The sequence below is a fragment of the Battus philenor genome, unplaced genomic scaffold (assembly GCF_028537555.1).
Source record: "Battus philenor isolate CCGP_79_NKW_IND1 unplaced genomic scaffold, ilBatPhil1.0.hap1 SCAF_26, whole genome shotgun sequence".
Taxonomy (NCBI): Eukaryota; Metazoa; Arthropoda; class Insecta; order Lepidoptera; family Papilionidae; genus Battus; species Battus philenor.
In genome coordinates, this window is record NW_027181689.1 from 10836008 (window position 1) to 10857330 (window position 21323).

Sequence of the window (21323 nt, forward strand, 5' to 3'; positions counted from 1 at the left end):
TTAATAATTGTATAAATAGTCCCTGCTTTACCATGGCAGCGGAGAGAGGGGGGCCCATAAAAAAGGTAAGTTTGTACCTCCTACAGGTGCAGCGAAGCAGGAAGCAACCCCCACAGCGCAAGCTGCCGCCAGCATCTCCGAGGTTCGCGACTCGTTGCTATAGATGCCCTGGAACCGGGTCACCAGCTTGGACAATAACGTCGCCACCATCGAAGCGATGTGTACTGATGGACCCTGTACAACAAGAATATAACAAGAAATTTATATCGCAATCATTATAATTTTTATTGTATCGGAAAACGTATGGTATAATGTGTGTTACCGAAATTCATAAATGTTCATGAATTAATGAAAGTTATATATACACCAATACCTCGCTTTACGTCGATTCGTTTTGCGTTTTTTTCGAAGTTGCGTCGCTGCTTAATTTGTACTAATTTTCACTGTGCGTTGTTAGATTTTCGAGGTTGCGTTGTTTTGGGTGCGAGTCTTTAATATTTTTTTAAAAATTTCCTTTTGTTTTCAAAATATGGAAACACTTTTGATTCTTATTGCGCCATGACATCAAAACTCGGTATTCCCTTTCTAACTAAAAAACAGCGCTATTTCAATACAGTTTTATTTTCACTTTGTTTTGATCATTTTAGGAGTTCAGTTTCAATTACGTAGTGTGTTGTAATGTAGTATGTTGTGTTTTTTTTTAAAAGAGAATAATGAATTTATATAAATTTTAACGTGTTGTTTCTGGTTACGAAAAGCAGAGTTATATTATTTTTGTTTTTTAAATATTTTTACTTTGTTCAATTTTCTTTTTAATAAATTGTATATCCGTGACCTTGGAACCTATCTTCGATCTTTACATGGTTTGCTATAGAAAATCTTAATTCACTTTGCGGCGTTTCAATTTGCGTCGTGTTTTTTTGGAACGTAACCACGGCGCAAATTGATGTATTGGTGTATATGTAATTGTAATATATATATATATATATATATATATATATATATATTTAAAGACCATTGTTGTGGACTCTTCTAACTTGGCGGGTTAGAATCCTACTAGCTTTAAAGGTAACCTCAAAAGAACAAAAACTATGACAATAATAAACAAGAGTCATGAAATATAAATATATACTGTAAGAGAATAAACAAAAATTTATAATAAATAAAGTGTTAAATGATAAAAACAATAAATGTAAAATTGTGTTCTGTGTGGGCGAAGTGAGGCGATGTATAGGAGAAAAAAATTTAGTTTTCAATTCTAGTATGACATGATATCATATTAAATCAGTACCTAAGTTATTGTGACGGCTTGTAACCGATTAGAAATTTTTTTATCATCATCATTAAAAATGGCTGATGATCTTACGATACCGCATCCATAGATTTACCGCTACCTTGACGACATACCTTGGTTCACGCCATCTCTACCGTCTTGTGGTCTCTATTCGACAATCTTTCAACTCCAATGTCCAACGATTGCACGAACCAAAATTCTCGTCTGAAATGACAGAGGGCACTGTCATTTCAGACGAGAATTTTTTGAACTACATCAGTGACCTTACATATGCCGAAATTACTGTATAGAGCAGAGTTCCCCAAACTTTTTTGTGTCGTAGACCCCTTGCAATATTTTTCCGTGTTGGGTAGACCCCCTACTTACCTGATATTGATTTCCTGTAAATTTCTAACTGTAGTGAAGTTTAGTGTTAAAAACTTAAAGTAAAAACACATGTTAATTTATACATTTATTAATTGAATTTAAATTAAAACTACTCAACATAAAATTTTGTATCTGTTATTTAAAATATACGTAACATTAAATAAACTATTAATAAAATAACATAAGCAATAAGTCAATATTTTTTGAGAAGGATGAACCTGATGCTTTAATAATAAATTATCAACATTTAGCGTCAATTTTGTAAGGGTTAATCTTAATTTTTTTACTTCATAGGTACTTTTATAAATAAAGTAAATATTTTGATATTATAAGATAGTATGATGTAAGTAAATAGGTACTATTAGTGTAAGTGTTGAGATCCACTGTCGTGGACCCCCATTTTCATTTCATCGACCCCCAAATTTTGTTATAGACCCCTAGGGGTCGATATAGACCACTTTGGAAATCACTGGTATAGAGTATAGTAGAGTCAAATATCCATTACCTCTTTACCCAGTGGTAAACCGGACCCAAGGGTTGCAGTCAGCCCGATAACCTTCGAGATCAGCGCTCTGAAGGTCAAATATTCTTTGAGATGCACACCGCGAAGTATTGTCTTCATCTCGGGTATACCAGAGCCTGGAAGATAGAGACGAAACTTCAAAAAAGGACAAAGTTTTGTGGTACGAACAACAAGAGAAACAGATGAACAGCGACATATGCTGTTGAAGCCTTCATGAATCCAAAAGCCAATTGAGATTTGTGAGATGGACAAAATGTAACCCTGACAAAAAAATAGTGATTTATATGTTTTCGATCATGGTATATATATTACTCTTTTATATCTTTAACTCATTTAGCTCAGAGAGAGAATAAGACAGATATGACTAAATATATATCCTTTATATCTTCGGCTGTTTTAGTTCAGATTTAGAACTCGGTAAGGCGGAATAATACGTGTGAAATTGAAATAATGGAATCTTGAAAATTATTGCAAATTAGTGAGCTTTTTTGGTTGCATTTGCTTTCTTTTAAGCGTTTTATGAGTTTGTCATGAAGCACAAAAAAGCTAAACACTGTCGTAAATTTATTTGTTTCATATCTTTCACTACCACGTCTTTTTCTTTTCAGCCAAAGATCATCATGATGAATGGTCCTGCGCTGTTCACACCCATCGACTTCTCGCGATCTTATCTATGTAGTTGGTCAACCCACTGGTGGGCTTACTCATGAGAACCTTTAAGTCCCAACGGCCATCAGTTACACGAGCAATGTACCCCGTTCCCTTCCACTTTAATTGAGCAATTCTTCGAGCTATGTTGTGATATTTCTATTGCGGATCTCATTTATAATTCGATCTAGCATCAAAACTACGGGCAAAACTTTCCATTGATCTCACGTCGTATGTGATCACGTGACGGATCCATATGTCAACGATAACACGTATTGGTCAAAAACCTTCGTCTTTCAAACATTGCGGCATTTTGGATGAGAAGAGATTTTAGATCATCCTGAACGCTGCATGAGTTGGATTTAACGAGTGGTTTATGCTCTAAGTTACGACTTATTAAGCTGGATTGGTTTGTCCCAAGTATATATAGTATTCTACAAATTCTAACTCTACCGATTTTAATTTCACTACAAATTTATTCCTAATTATTTCTTTGACTAAATCAAAGTTCCCCAAACTTTGTGTCGTAGACCCCTTGCCATGTTTTTCCGTGTTGGGTAGACCCCCTACTTACCTGATATTGATTTCCTGTAAATTTCTAACTGTAGTGAAGTTTAGTGTTAAAAACATAAAGTAAAAACACTATTAATTTATACATTTATTAATTGAATTTAAATTAAAAGTACTCAAAATTAAATTTTGTATCTGTTATGTAAAATATACGTAACATTAAATAAACTATAAATTATGATTTATTATTTTTATAGCACTTTCCTTTCCAAGATTCAGGAAACGAATAAACGTATTTGTCCCACATTCGTATTTATAGAGTGACGAATTGAACAAGTCAGTGCAAGGTAGCGAAGCTCTGAGACTGCGACTCTCATATTTTTACAAGTTCCTACAACTTACACAATTTTATAAATATATATAATATTTTTTTTACTTCATAGGTACTTTCATAAATAATGTAAATGTTTTGATATTATAAGATAGTATGATGTAAGTAAATAGGTACTATCAGTGTATGTGTTGAGATCCACTATCGTGGACCCCCATTTTCATTTCATGGACCCCAAATATTTTTTCGCTAACGTAGACCCCTTGCAGGTTGTCATCGACCCCTAGGGGTCGATATAGACCACTTTGGGAATCACTGGACTAGATCATAGTATATACATGTTTTCTCTGAAACAGTATGTCCTATTAACACACTTCAATTTTTTTAAAAATAAATATGGCATCTACTATAATATTCTAATCAAAACGACTCTTTTAAAATTAGATATACATTGATGGCTTTAACTGCAAATTATTCGAAAAGGCAGAAGTTACTCACCGATGCTCTGCGCGGCGACGATATGGACAAAACCAGCTGCGAAGAGTATGAGGCAGACGGGTAGAGATACCCACGCGACGTACTGGCTGAACGTGGATGTTGCCAGGTCGTTGTACATCCACATGCGAGCTGAAAGGAGGTCATAGACATTAAATCTTTTTGACTTTTTTGAAGAGAATAATAAGGAGAAATGTGTAAGAAAACTGAATGAAAGATCTTAAGAAGTATACATGAAGAGAAAGAAAATAAAAAAAGATGTGAATAATTAAATAAATTTGCCCGTAAAATCCCTGTCCCACAAAAGATAGGGGGTACGAGAGGCCCCCAATAGCGGGGGCCATAAATAAAAAACCTTTTTGACTTTTAAAAAACTTATTTAAATCACTGTACTTTTTTATTTACACTGTATTTTACACCATAGATATTAACTAAATAAAAGAAACAATACATATAGAGGTACAAGAGGCGGTCTTATCGCTCGGATCGATCTCTACGAGACAACCTTTGGATGGAGATGAGAGATGTCGGAGAGCGTAGTTTTGTATGTACATACATACAAATATATAAATAAGTATACACACATATACATGTCTGTATATACATTTAAGTGAAAAAGGTATTATATAAATACGAATAAATAATAAATGCTATATAATGTACTATTTTAGTGTACTAAATAAATCTAATATATAAAATTCTCGTGTCACGGTTTTCGAACTTGAACTCCTCCGAAATGGCTTGACCGATTTTTACCAAATTTTACATGCGTATTCAGTATGTCTGAGAATCGGCTACTATTTATTTTCCATACCCCTAAGTGATAAGGGTGGTCCACCCCTAAATTTTATTTTTAATTTTTTAGACAATTTTTTTGGTTTTTATTTTATTATGATACAGCATACAAAAATACATACAAACCTAAATTTTCACCCCTCTATGATTAACCCTTATCTTACATTTGTTAATTAATAACTTTAATTTTTTTTGCAAAACAACGTTTGCGGGATCAACTAGTAAATTATAATAATCACATACGCTAGACTTGCTTCGTTGGTGCAACGTATTATCCTGATGATAATTTATTCAACTCACCATTGTTGCAGACCGCGATGCCCCTGTCCATTGCGAAGTTGAGGACAGCCATGATGATGCCCAGCAGCGCCAGGAACACCCAGTCCTCGCCGAGCCGCGCGAACGTATGCCTCCAGACATAACCTGATTAAAACTTCATATCATTGACTTCTTAATGTTTGACATACCTTATGAAAAGACACACATCGGAACTATATCTAATATATAAAATTCTCGTGTCACGGTGTTCGAACTTGAACTCCTCTGAAACGGCTCGACCGATTTTTACCAAATTTTATATGCGTATTCAGTAGGTATGAGAATCGGCTACTATCTATTTTCCATGCTCCTAAGTGATAAGGGTTGTTCACCCTTAAATTTTTTTTTATTTTTTGACGAAATTTTTTGTTTTTATTTTTTTATGATACAGCATACTAAAATAGATACAACCCTAAATTTTTACCCCTCTACGATCAACCCTTAAGAAAATTAAAAATATTTTTTTTTTGCAAAACAACGTTGCGGGATCAGCTAGTATACTCGTATATATATATATATATAAATAAACATAACGAAAACTTGTACTTTCTGTCAGCATCGACAGATGGCGCTAGTTGTATGTAAACGTATAAAAGGGTCACCGCGCGGTGAAATCTACATTAATAAAAGAGAGTCGATAGAGATACGACATATATTATAAAAACTATGGTCGAAATCAAATTGTTAAGTCGAATAATTGTTGAACATGTTTTGTGAAGTGAAGACATGATTGTTAAAAAGAAATCATTTTTGAATATTTATTGTGTTTTATGAATAAGAACTGCGCAAAAAAGAAGGTTGTCGTTTAAACCGGAGCCTTTGGGTCTCTCAAGATGTTACGCTGCTAGTCGAATATAATTTAAAATATATCTTATTTATCCATCTATATACACCAATACCTCACTTTGCGTCGTGGTTACGTTCCAAAAAACACGACTAAAAGTGAATTAAGACTTTCTATAGCAAACCATGTAAAGATCGAAGATAGGTTCCAGGGTCACGAAAATACTACTTTTTAAAAAGAAAATTGAACAAAGTAAACATCATAAAAACAAACATAAAATAACTCTGCCAATAAATAAATTGGAATAGTATTTACTTTTTTTTGTAACCAGAAACAACACGTTAAAATTTATATAAATTTACTATTCTCTTTTGAAAAAAAGCACAACACACTACTTAATTGAAACTGAACTCTTAAAATTAGCAAAACAAAGTGAAAATTAAATAGTATTCAAATTGCGTTGATTTTTAGTTAGAAAGGGAATCCCGAGTTTTAATGGCATGGCGCAACTAGAAACAAAAGTGTTGCCATCTTCTAGAAAAAAAAAGAAAATTAAAAAAAAAATTAAAGACTCGAACCCAAAACAACGCAACCTCGAAAATCTAACGACGCACAGTGAGGTATTGGTGTATGTATATAAAATGCATGATTGTCTGTATGTCCTTTATAGGAACGTAAATTATGCATTTGATCGTGTGAGGATCTTCGGCTAAGTTATAGTGCATGAACCCATAAAGGTTTCTAAGTTAGTATGACCAATTTTTGACAGATAGCGCCACAGTAATTCCAATAAATTTTGTATCCTGCAGTGATAGTTCATGTTGATTTCAATAGAAACGAAAACAGTGAACGAATGATAACATAAGAATTTATGTACAATGTCAAATTCATGTCTGACTCACATCAAAATAAAAACGAATAAAAAGCGAATAAACTGAGTATTTTTCTTTTGTTAAATCTCACGCGAATGAAGTCGCAGAGCACAGCTAGTTTATTAGCTCAATAATCTTTGTATATAGTGTCTTTAATATACTTTAATTATTATTTTTCTTAATTTATTCTTCCAAATCAATTTCATCCCTTTCGAAGTAATCCCTGTCCGATAAAACGCACTTTTGCCAACGCTTTTCTCAGTCTTACAAACAGTCGAAAATGTCTTTTTCCGGTATACCCTTCAAGGTTTTCTTCTATTCGGATTTTATCTCCTAAAGCATGTCAAAACTGCCTACCAGCTCTGGCCATTTGAGTTTACTAAATAGCTAGAAGTCGGACGGAGCCAAAACACACGAAAACGATGCGAGTCGAGTTTTTGCCAAAAAAAAAAACATCGCGAAGAACTAATGCAGTACGACATCGACCAAACGAAACTTGACGCGTTGAAACACAAAGCCTCCTTCAAAATTGAAGATAGTTTGGCATAAGCACAACAACCTAGAAAAAAAATACCTACCTACCTAATGACCGGAAGTTTTAAATAAAAAATTCACCTTACTTTTTGATCTAGTATATTGCAAGTAAAATTTAATACTCGTAATATGAAATTATAAGCCAATATAAACGAAATCTTAGGTTCGTATACACTATGTTTAGTATATTTAGACAACACTGTCACGACTACCTAAAATTTTTCCTTCCGACAAATTTTCCTGATGGAAAATCGTTGAGTATCTTCCGTTATATTTAAGGGAATCAGGCGTTACCTCGCGGAAGTCCATCCTTAGTAAGAAAAGGACTAATATTTAGCAACTTCCGCACATGTTCAGGAGGACTCCTGAAGATGCCCCGTGGAGGGGTGAAACACGTGTTGAGTTTGGCGGTGGCGGTTGTGTGATTCGCATTGTTCGCCGCATACGCATTTATCAGTACTCTGGCGGGTGGTGCACTTTATTGCACGACTACCACTGCATGTGCGGAAGTGGCTAAATATTGGTCCTTTTCTTATCTTCCGTTATATTTTCGTTCCCTCTTACAAACTAATTTACATTCTAATTGTTGTATCTATTCACAAATTTAGTATTATCAGATCAATCTCAACTTATTTTTGACACTTGTGTGAATAATATAGTGAAAGATTTAAATGAATGTATTGCTCAGTTGGTAGTTAAAATATATAAATCTTCTTCCAAACATCCTGTATAAAATGATCACACTGAAACATGTTACATGGATTCATTTTTTTTATTAGAAATCTACATAACACTATCTGTACAATTTCTGAAATTACTTATTTTTCTATAGGATGTTACTTGCATTAATAAACACCAAATGAACTACGTATTCGTCTCTTGAAAGTTTTTAAACGGTTTTATTTAGTTCGATCCGTACGGAATGTGTTTATTTGGGTCAAAATTAGAATTTGAAATTTAAGCACCTTCCCGTTGTCAGATTGATCTGAAATTTGGTACACACATTTAATTTAGATGACAATACAATATAATAAAATCAATAACATTATAAATATAAGATGGCCGCCGATACAAAATGGCGGATTACGTATTTTTCCTTAATCCCCTCAATATGGGTATCAAAAAGGGCTACACTAGTAAAACACGATGATTATGTCAAAATTTAAAATTCAAGATGGACGCCGTTCCAATATGGCGGACTAGGTACATATTTTTCCACAACCACCACAATATGGGTATCGAAAAACCGTTTAACTTAAAAGTTTTTTAAATGTATTTATTACACCTATTTACAATCACTCTGAAATATATTACATAATATTATAATTTTTAATTAGAAAGCGGATCAATAACTTCAGCTAGTACAAAGTTTACAGGAACAGATAGTAAACAATAATTTATTTTAATTTATAGTGATTTTAATTTTGAAAATGTCTAAATTAGTTTTGAAAGTTCAGATGAAACTCGCATATGATTACCTTACCTAATACTTTAAAAACTTTCCCCCTAGGCCTGTGTTTCCCGGTCGCTTCCAGCTCCTTCTGCCGGAGCTTGTCGTCTTTTCTTCTTCTCTTTCTTAGTCTTCTAAGTCTCCTTGCTTCTTCCCTGGCCGCTTCGCTAAGGTCGCGTTGGTAGCGACCGTACATCTGGAAATTAAATGCTTGTGTTATTATCATTGATACATACATATGTAAACACGTACAGATAAAAGTTAACTGGTATAGTTAACTTTTATCTGTACGTGTTTATTTTATAGCTTTTGTGTAAAAAACATATGTACAATATTAATTTATATAATCTATTCAGAGCAATGGACCCTTTTTCCTAATCCATGGGTCATCCTAGATGGAAATGTTTTTTGAATTTCTTCCGTTACTTCTTCTATCGCTAACGCTTTTCAAAGTGGTATTAATGTTTATTCTTCTATTCGCCCTCATTTTTAAGGGCCTTTCGTACATTCCCCCATCTTGGGTACAGATGGAAAAATTTAGCTAAATATTTTTTACACGTTGCTCACACTTCATATATCTTTCCTAATATCTTTTACTCATTTTTCTAGTAGTAATGTTTGAATTTCGGCGCTATTGTGTCGGAATTTTAAGTGTAATAGGTAGCCCGAGTAAGTTTCCTCTCGGAAGCTCTTGTTCCAGGTGACTTCATGCAAATGTTTTTCACTCATTTTTCTGTTAGTAATGTTTGAATATCGGCGCTCTTGTGCCGGAATTTTAAGTGTAATAGGTAGCCCAAGTAAGTTTCCTCTCGGAAGCTCTTGTTCCAGGTGACTTCATGCAAATGTTTTTCACTCATTTTTCTGTTAGTAATGTTTGAATTTCGGCGCTATTGTGTCGGAATTTTAAGTGTAATAGGTAGCCCGAGTAAGTTTCCTCTCGGAAGCTCTTGTTCCAGGTGACTTCATGCAAATGTTTTTCACTCATTTTTCTGTTAGTAATGTTTGAATTTCGGCGCTATTGTGTCGGAATTTTAAGTGTAATAGGTAGCCCGAGTAAGTTTCCTCTCGGAAGCTCTTGTTCCAGGTGACTTCATGCAAATGTTTTTCACTCATTTTTCTGTTAGTAATGTTTGAATATCGGCGCTCTTGTGCCGGAATTTTAAGTGTAATAGGTAGCCCAAGTAAGTTTCCTCTCGGAAACTCTTGCTCCAGGTCACTTCATGCAAGTGTTTTTCACTCTATCTTCTGGGAGTAATGTTTGAATTTCGGCGCTCTTGTGTCGGATTTAAAGTGTAATAGGTAGCCCAAGCAAAAGTTTCCTCTCGGAATCTCTTGTTCCAGGTCACTTCGTGCAAGTGTTTTGCACTCTTCTGGTAGTAATGTTTTAATTTCGGCGCTATTGTGTCGGAATGTTTAAAGGGTAACGAGTAGCCCCAGCTTGAAGTTTCCTCTCGGAAGCTGGTCCTCCAGGTCATGCATGTGATGTGACTGTCAGAATAAGTATAGGTTACATAAACGTAGTATATGCAAAACGCCATTCCATACCATTGCTCTCAAGAAATAAGTAATAATATTTAAAACGCCTGTCAGTTATATACACGCAATCTGTTGTATTTTGTTAATATGTAGCAAATTAAAATCTACAGGCATAATTACACCTAAGAAATATAACTCTTAACGTCAAAGCAATATGGGTTTATTTCGCGGTTCATTTTATTTATTCATTTAAAATTATTGTCTTAATACACTATTTATTTATCCCCTTGAATGTTTTTGTTATAAGAGCATAAGTAAGAAAAGGACCAATATTTAGCCACTTCCGCACATGCAGTTGTAGTCGTGCAACAAAGTGCACCACCCGCCGGCCCGCTGATAAATGCGCATGCGGCAAACAATGCGAATTACACAACTGCCACCGTTAAACCACTCAACACGTGTTTCACCCCTTCACGGGGCATCTTCAGGAGTTACGTTACAGCGATTAGTGACAAACGCAGACACTCTATAAGAGCATAACCTAGCGGTAGGTCTGAAACTTGATGTCGCAGATCACAGGTTCGATTCCCTGGCAATATATTGGATTGACACTACACTACGTATATAATACCACAATGCGGTCGTCAATTTGCCTGCCAGGCGTAATGTTTATGATATATCCCCCTAGATATCTTTGGGGGGAGGTGGGGGGGCTAATGCCTAGGCATCGCCGGGTAATAGTAAATATAAAAACAAATATATATATTGACATACCACAACTCGATTACCCCTTTGAATTATTTCTTCTTCCTCCATTTTCTTTTATATCTTTATTAATAATCAATATACTTAAATATTCCTTATTGTATGTTTATTTATATAAAAAATATCGTATATTAAAAACGCAAACTCAATGTGATTATCACGTAATAATAATTATAAAAGATTTCCATAAGAGAAAGCGAGATGATAGCGGCTAAGTCCGAAATAACTTAAACCTTGAGATGTATGCGGAGGTTATATGATAATCTGGGCGCTGTTTGGCAAAGATAAACCTTTCGGTTGGCAGCCGTGCAAATGTTTACAGGCAAACGTTTGAAAAGATTATGCGATAGTCTTCAGAGATTTCAGGCGATGCTGAAAGTGGCTAAAACTAACATTAAAAAAGTTAATAGGGATTTATTTTGCATTTACATCCTTTTTTTACAACAACCTCTTTTTTTGGGGGACCTTTCGTTTATTCCCTGGTCTTGGATACACAAAGACAATTTTGACGTAATAATTTTTCCATATTATTTTTTATTTGTTCACTCTTCTTATATCTTAATATGTTTCACTACAGGAAGGTGGTGATAAATGCCATAGGTAAAAATAAAACCCAATAATAGATTCAAATAGACTTGAATATGAATAAAGAAGTAAAGCAAACACTAAAATAAATAAAGTAGTACCAAAAACAGTGCTATACGAGTAAACAGTGTAATATAATATGATAATTATAAAGAAAATATGTGTTAAATGTATGAACAATAAATGTAATGTTGCAAAATAAAATAGTAAGGAAACCTAGAATGTAGTGGTTGAGGATGGATGTATGGCTAATGGAATGAAAGAGAGAGACTGGGAAAATTGTAGAACCAAAGAAACAGTACGACAGATTATATGATACTCGAAAGAGGAGAATGATAGTAATAAAAATAATATGAATTAATTATTAGAAATAAAAAGTCCCTGTCCCACACGAGATAGGGGAACGAGATGTCCCCAATAGCGAAAATGTTTCACTCATTCTTATTTGGCCTGGTTTCTGCAACTAAGCGGCAATATGCTCATTTTGCGTTGCGGTTGGTCTTAAACCAACCAAACTCCCTGAGAAATTCCAGCAGATCCTCGAATTTGCCGGCTATCTCGGAGAAGCACCTCGGCGATCCAAAATGGATAGCCCTGTAAGGTGCTACTCCTGTTCGCCGAAGTAGTACGTGAGCAGCAGTCTCGTCATCCTCCAGGCACGCTCTGCACAAAGGACTATCCATAGCGCTTAATGTAAAGGGTCAGGTCGACAGCGGGAGAGCCGGCAGCTTATGGTAGGCATTCCCTCTTTTACTTGCCGGCACTCCTCATGGCACGTCCAATGCTCTCTGTATTGACTCATCTTATGCTCCGCTACTAGAGATCTGGCATTACCCATTGGTAGTGGAATGGGCTCCAGGACGTAATCGAATGCCATGCTGGAGCTTCTCCAGGTCAGCTCATCTGCAGCAACGTTGCCTCTGGAGTCGCTATGACCTTTTCACATTACCTCTCATTCCTATTAATTCCTTTACCTTTTAAATGTCTCCTATTGTAAACATTCTTTCCAGACTGCTACTTAACAATATTCATTTTAAGTAAGAAAAGGACCAATATTTAGCCACTTCCGCACATGCAGTGGTAGTCGTGCAATAAAATGCACAGCCCGCCAGCCCGCTGATAAATGCGTATGCGGCAAACAATGCGAATCACACAACTGCCACCGCCAAATCACTCAACACCTGTTCACCCCTCCACGGAGCATCTTTAGGAGTTATGTTACAACGATTAGTGCCAAACACAGAGTCAAAACAAGTGACTTATTGATATAGAATATTGGTCCTTTACTTAGGATGGACTTCCGCAAGGTAACGCCTGATTCCATTAAATAATATTCATTTTGTTTTCTATATTTATTTAACATGTTACTACTCTTTAAATCCTTATTTTTCTTTTATTATTTATAAATTATATCTGTATCACATTTTGGTCCCATTATTTCTTAGTCGTAATTTACAATTTATTTCCTTTTCCTACTATTATCGTATTTTATTGTTTTTGATTACTATCCTTATAACCTTTCGGAAGTAATCCAAAAAGATCTGACGACTTTCTTTTATGTTCACCAATGAGGCGATATACCTTTCTGTTATCTTTTCGTGCAAATGAGACTTTCATTCAATCTTTTGAATTTAAATACACCATAATATACTAATAAAAACCGTAATATGATTCTTTCTACCTCATTGAGATAGCCATATTTGTGATTTCTTCAACACGTCGAATCATGAATGAAGTGTTTCTTTCAAATTAAATTTTTCGAGATATTCTAGAATACTTACATAATACAGAAGTTTAAGCAATATATTTATGATGAAATGTAGATATATGTATATAAAAACAATATATATAAATATATATAGTAATCTTTAGTAGTCTGAACCAGATGAACTCGAGGAAAAATATAAAAATACATATGAACTGATGGCGTAGGGCCCTAAGAACGTACAGATAACGTATCCAATTACATGCAATGCGCTCAAAATAATTACAGACACAATTAGACATGTGGAAGCGTGGGATGAGGCTATTTATAACGGTGCTATTCTGCTCACTGCTATACGTGCTATTTATTACGGTATGTATATCGCTGTTGTTAGTTATATCTGCTATACATGGTGATTGGTTATTTAAGACATCAAAGGTGTCAATGTCTAGTTCATTCGCGATTAATTAATAAATATTAATATAAAGATAAATGGTTTAAGAAATAATAAATGAAACAATAATAATATAGTGAGAAAAAATTCAGTATTAAAATTATTTTTGTATATTATCTGTACTTTGCAGACTTTATTCTGACAGAAGCTATTGTTACATTCAAGTATAATTTTTTTTTGATATAGTTGTAATGGAATACGCGTTTATCTTCCATCACACCTGATGGAAAGTGTAGATGAAGACGAATGTGGTACACGCCCATCCAAAAGAAAGAACCTGATATTTCAAAGTGAAAAGTATACAGAATGATTGTAAATGTGTGTACATAAGAAAAGGACCAATATTTAGCCACTTCCGCATATGCAGTAGAAATAATCGAATCACACAACTGCCACCACCAAATCACTCAACACGTGTTTCACCCCTCCACGGGGCATCTTCAGGATTCAGTCTCTGTGTTTGGCACTAATCGGTGTAACATAACTCCTGAACATGCCCCGTGAAGGGGTGAAACACGTGTTGTGTGATTCGCATTGTTTACCGCATACGCATTTATCAGCGGCCTGCCGGACGGTGAACTTTGTTGCACGACTACCACTGCATGTGCGGAAGTGGCTAAATATTGGTCCTTTTCTTACTTAGGATGGACTTCCGCTAGGTAACGCCTGATTCTATTAAATAATATGTGTACATGTTTTAAAGAGTTTTGCTAAGATAATAATGTATAGTAAACAGTAGAGCAAAGAACCGGTCATATTATATATATATATATATATATATATATATATATATAACATAATCTCAGACTTTCGTCAGAGACACAATAGTCACAATAAATAATAAAAAATAATTTACTGTGATTCAAAATATTCATATTCCTATTTAAAAGGATTCCTACCATTATATGGGATTCATACCCACTAACCCCCCCCCCCCCCGGACCGCGGTATCTCCCGGTCAGGGATCGCTACGCGGCTTCCCCTTGCGCTGTGCTATTCTAGATAGCCATTGGTTCAAGCTACCCCCGAAACCTTCGTGGTGCTATCACGATGGTTCGAGACCACATCGAAGACAAACGCCTATTCCATTACAACTATATAGAAAAAATGAATGATCACAGCACAGGAGCCTTGTTGGTTTCGGGGTGGAAGTCTTCCGGATGTTCAATATGCCTTGCCTCTTGGGAGAGGACAGGGGTATATGGGATTCCTACCCTCTAAAACACCCCTGGTGATCGCTCTCTGCGCTATGCGGAGGATGTGTATATGATTTACGCTGCCTTCGAAACCCTCGTGGTGCTATCGAGACGGTTCGAGACCACATCGACCCACCGTCTGGTGGGAGTTGAGGATCCCCAACTAGACGCCCCCGAATCCGAAGACCCCGTTTATGGTAGGGGAACACCAATATCCGGAGGGTCTTCGCGAGGCGTGGATGGTAGTCTGTCGTAATAAAAACACTGTGTTAAACATTAATATTTAAACAAATAAATGTAAACACTGGTTATATGCGGTTATTTAAACTAGAATCAGAACTATTTCCGGACTCCACCGGCCATTTTATCTCTACAGCTATCACGCAGTAATTGCAGACAATATGTTTATTAATATATTATACTTCGCTCGACTTTCAATGACTCACGCAACGTACCGTACCATGACCGTAATAGGAACGTTTCAAATACTAGACCAGAGATCCCCAAATAATAAATAAATAACCCAGAGAGCGATTATCGGGGGGGGTTTTAGTAGGTAGGAATCCCACATAGCCCTGTCTCCTAAAAGGGCAGGCATCTTGAACATCCAGAAGATTTTCCCCCGAAACTAAAAAAAGGCTACCGTGCTGTAATAATATTTTTTTTTAATAATAATATAGTGGAATAGGGCTTTTGTCTTCCATCTCACCTGATGGAAAGTGTAGATGAAGAAGAAGGTGTTATACGCCCATCCAAAACAAACCTGTTCACTCTACTCTTAAAGGCTTCAACTCATCAGGATAAATAGACCCAGGCAGGTCGTTCCAAATCTTGACGACTCTCAACAAAAACGAGCTGTCAAACCGTTTAGTTCGACTTATGGGTATGTCAACAATGTATGGATGAATTTTTTGCCTGCGCCTAGTAGTTCGATAAAGGAATGGAGGTGGCTCAATAAGTTCGAAAAGAGCCTTCGAGCACTCTTCAAAGTGGATCCTATGAAAAACCGATAAGCTGACAACTCGACGACGATGCTCAAGGGTGTGTAGTCTGCTATTTTAGAGGTTTTCGTTGTTAATTAACCTACGGGCTCTTGATATTATTTTAAATTTAGAGCTAAAATTGAATTATAAACTGACATTAGAACATATATTATTAAAACGCGCGATGTCACTGGATGCGGGCAGCGCAACACCGGTTGCGTGGCGATCTTTAGGAGAAGCGTATGCCGTATATATATATATATATATATATATATATATATATATTATACTTAGAAATGTGTAACATTATGTTTTTATTTTATATACATCCTTTTATCATTTACTTCACATATCTGATTTCTATGCAAATGTTGTCCGGTAGACACCGCTTCAAGCGAAAAACCGCTTGTTATATCACCTCTGCATAAATTGTTCAATTTTTAGTTAATGTTTGTTTATTTGTCATTTTTACTTTTAAATGTCTTTGTTATTGTTATTTTAGTTTATAATATAGTAAATACTACAGCGATTATAAATACTACAGCGATCGAAAAGTAAAATGAAATTATCATTTAAAACTCCCGGGAATTAGGAAGGCACGTTTCGCTCAGCAAACTCGAAACCCAATGCGGGGAAAAACCGAATCGAAGAAGGCCTTGAAGGCTACAACTGAAAAAAGACTATTCCGACTGTTTCGAGGACTGGAAAAATCGGACGGATCAATAATGTATAACATTATACCTTATATATATAAAAGATATAAATATTTGCTTGGGTTTGTATGTTGTGTATACGTCGATTTAACAGTGTTGGACCTCTTTATTTCTTTTAACACGAATTAAAGTGATAAGACCATACAGATAAAGGAATGTTGTCTCAACAATGTCAATAACGAGTGTCACCAGAACTTTTAAGAGTTGAACAAAAATAATAAATAATTTAATAAAAAGCCACATCAATGCTAGGATAGTTAGTAGAAATGTGAACTATATGCGCAGTAAGAAAATAAATAAGAATTAAGAATATATCATTTGTTAAAAAAAGTATAATAATAATAAATATAAAATTGTAGAAGTTTAGAAGGCAGAGGTAGCTAGGCGATGTATGAAAAGGAATGAGAGATACTGTGAAGGAATAGAAAAGAAGGACGAAAGATGTGTATGGAAATATATAAGAGAAGACCCTGTTCACACATGATAGGGGTTGAACGTGAGTAAAAGAGAAAAAAATACAACAACAAATGCAGATAGGTTATTATATAGAGTGGGCCAAAAATTTTTGCAAATAGCAAGTTTCCAAAGTTTACGTAGTCGATTATAGGAGTGACAACGGCGAGACGGAACACATCTCGACGATGTAATTTTTAAAAAATAAATTTTAATAAATGATAATTACGGTAAATAAATCATAAACAAAAAAGCATTTGTACTTTTATTTCTACACATGTTTCAAAAGTGCAAAAATTTATGGCCCACCCTATATATAATATTATATATGTTGAGATTGCAAGGTCCAGATGCTTATGCAGATATATTGGGTAACTTCACAAGTAGATTTACAAAACGAATCTCGAATTGTCCCTGACTTAGTTAAACCAAACAAAGTCTTGTGTTCGCAAACACAACTGTACACTGTATTTGTGCCGCGCGATGGTGCTAACTGGTTTGTTATCAATGTTTATTTAAAGAATTTCAGTTTAAGTTAAATAGCCTACCTGATATTGAAATAAAGTTCTAGATTATTTTCTAATGAACTATATTTTGTAACGATAAATATATGAAATCACAGAAAACCCTCCATCTGAATGTCATGGCATGGCATGGCGTGGTCGTATCTTGCGTATGATTCAAAATAATTGCTGTATTTTCTTTAAAATCTCTTTCTGTACAAAATCAAGTTTTTTGATACCCATATTGTGGTGGTTGTGGAAAAATATGTACCTAGTCCGCCATATCGGAACAGCGTCCATCTAGAATTTTAAATTTTGACATAATCATCGTGTTTTACTAATGTAGCCCTTTCATTTGATACCCATATTGAGGGGGTTAAGGAAAAATATGTAATCCGCCATTTTGTATCGGCGGCCATCTTAGATTTATAACGTTATTGATTTTATTATATTGTATTGTCATCTAAATTAAATGTGTGTACCAAATTTCAGATCAATCTGATAACGGGAAGGTGCTTAAATTTCAATTTCTAATTTTGACCCAAATAAATTCCGTACGGGTCGAACTAAATAAAACCGTTTAACAATGGCCATTACGATTTTTGTTTTGCCTATAGACGCCCACTGCAAAACACAGGCTTATATAAGCATATCTAAAAGAGATATACAATAATCGCCACGCTTTGCAAGGTGTTTGTGATCGCAATATTACTTTGATATGCAGACGACGCTGCTGCCCATCCTCTGGAGACTTCTAATATATAAAATTCTCGTGTCACGGTGTTCGAACTTGAACTCCTCTGAAACGGCTTGACTGATTTTTACCAAATTTAATATGCGTATTCAGTAGGTCTGAGAATCGGCTACTATCTATCTTCTATACCCCTAAGTGATAAAGGTTGTTCACACTTAAAAAAAAAATTAATTTTTTTAACGAAATTTTTTGTTTTCATTTTTTTATGATACAGCATACAAGAATACATACAACCATAAATTTTCACCCCTCTACGATCAACCCTTATTTTTTATTTGTAAATTAAAATATCAATTTTTTTTGCAAAACAACGTTTGCGGGATCAGCTAGTATTTCTATATAATTAACACACAAATTGTGAATTACCTAAGATTTTATGTAAATCGAACTCGCAGCTTACGATTGGAACTATATCGTACCATCCTACCATCTGAACTAAACCATCTAGGAGTTATCCAAGTATTGTTACATACGTAAAGTGGACTACAAGAGGCCCATGGCGTGGATTAAGAGATTAAGTAACTTGACTTATCATTTTGTTTGCGCACAAGTGCTAATGCCGGATCGGCGAAATGTTTGTACGTTTGCCGACCGCAAATATCATTTTATAGGTGAAGGTAAGTAAAGATTGTTACACACTATTTCATTTTATTTCAACGCTACTATACACACCGTACATCAGGCTCCCGTGGACCTCCCTTCTCTCTACTCTCTCTCTCTACTCTACCCTCGCTCTCGCTTCTGACGGCTCACTCGGAGCAATAGAGAACCATCATGCCTCATACCGGATCTCCATCGCCTGCTCAGGAACTTAATGCTTCCCGCAGTATCTATCCAACATAGACCTCGAGGAAGTTTGCACACTTGTCGCGAAATTTCGCAAAGCCTCCGGTCCTTCGGAGCGCTCTCTCTGATTTGCAGAGCTCTCGGCACTTCTCGCCACCCTTAAAGCGGAATTTAAATAAATTCCGCCCCCAATACCGACGCCAGGACATTCAGCTCATATCGAGCCCCCGTCGGACATGATCCACCGAACTTCCATCACACTTATACTCATGATACGGCGTGCCGAGGACGTTCTGGAGAGGCCCGTATCGCTCCCGACTGCCGAGAAGTCCTCGATTCGCATAACTTACACCACACCTTATTGACTACACTATACTTAGTAAGAAATGGACCAATATTTAGCCACTTCCGCACATGCAGTCGCAGTCGTGCAACAAAGTGCACTGCCCGCCAGCCCGCTGATAAATGCGCATGGGGCAAACAATGCGAATTACACAACTACGACCGCGAAATCACTCAACACGTGTTTCACCCCTCCACGAGGCATCTTCAGGAGTTATGTTACACCGATTAGTGCCGAACACAGAGTCTACAACAAGTACACTATACTAATCAAACTGTCCCCCGTGTGGCATAGGCTACACTGTTGGAAACACTGCTATTCGGGATCGTTTATTATAGATAAGTTTTAATTTTACATTGTTTATTGTACACTCTAGCAAATATATGCATAGTTTCATAATAATAAAGAAAACTTTAATGTTATATACATATATATATATATATATATATATATATATGTCATATATATATACATATATATATATATGACAGTAAAAAAAAAGTACAATGGGCGGTCTTATCACACGAGGCAATTTTCAGACAACCATAGTATGGAAACAGTAGATGTATAAATAACGTACAGTTAGTTAAACAAAATACACATATATACAAACATACATATATATTCATAAAGCATATAAATACAGTATAATACATATACATGTGAGTTGAAAAATTCTAGAATCCTTTTCTTGAATTTCACCGTCTTGGGTAACACTAATATATTATATATTACATATATATATATCATAATAATAACAACTAATATAATAAACATAAGTTACCACTCCAAATGTTTGATATCTCTGTATTAGGAACAAATATTCCATAATATTGAAATATTGCAATACGGAGTAGGGATGAGGAAGTGGTCGCACGAAATGTAATTTTAAAAACTGTACATTTTTAGGGTGTCGTGTCTTCGTCGTAACTGAGGTATGATCCCCTATAATATATATATATATATATATATATTATATATGGTTATTTAATAAATCTATCTATATATATATATATAGATAGATTTATTAAATAACCATTTAATAAATCTATCTATATATATATAGATAGATTTATTAAATAACCATAATAAAACTCTCTGAATTTTGATCCGCTGCGAGTCATTGACACTATATACCGGTTCGCACTCGTTGCGCCAAAATCACTTTGTGCTCGTTCCACCATAATTATAATCATACGTAAAAAAAATTTTTACGTGTGTTTTTTACCTTCGTGCAAAACATTTTTTTGTTCCACCTACCGGTCAGCAAGAGCAATAAAAACACATAAATAAAAAACGATTATATCTCAAACGATATATACACGTACGTATTAGACTTCTGTCTTTAAAAAAGCTTGGAGAAAAGATTAATGCAAGTAACATCTCCCTGGTGACGAAGACTAAGGCCACGTAGAACAATAGTACAGAGTGCAGTACGTAATGAGAGTTACGTAATGCAGGGTCAGATAAGACCTCAATACTGTGATTCAAAAATAAATAAATACATTTAAAAAACTTTTAAGTTAAACGGTTTTTCCCATATTGTGGTGGTTGAGGAAAAATATGTACCTAGTCCGCTATATTGAAACAGCGTCCATCTTGAATTTTAAATTTTGACATAATCATCGTGTTTTACTAGTGTAGCCCTTTCATTTGATACCCATATTGAGGGGGTTAAGGAAAAATA

The 21323-nt window shown here is 35.2% G+C and overlaps 1 protein-coding gene across 1 annotated transcript in view; it reads right to left on the bottom strand.

Annotated features, from left to right (window-relative positions):
- The window catches only part of ClC-a (chloride channel protein 2), a 73795-nt gene that overhangs the window by 29258 nt on the left and 23214 nt on the right, over positions 1-21323 (bottom strand). The window contains exons 2-6 of the mRNA XM_068768596.1: positions 8954-9116; positions 5263-5385; positions 4171-4299; positions 2166-2299; positions 78-234 (exon numbers count right to left, since the gene is read on the bottom strand). Coding sequence (XP_068624697.1) covers positions 78-234; positions 2166-2299; positions 4171-4299; positions 5263-5385; positions 8954-9116 — 706 coding nt within the window. The remainder of the gene's footprint in view (positions 1-77; positions 235-2165; positions 2300-4170; positions 4300-5262; positions 5386-8953; positions 9117-21323) is intronic.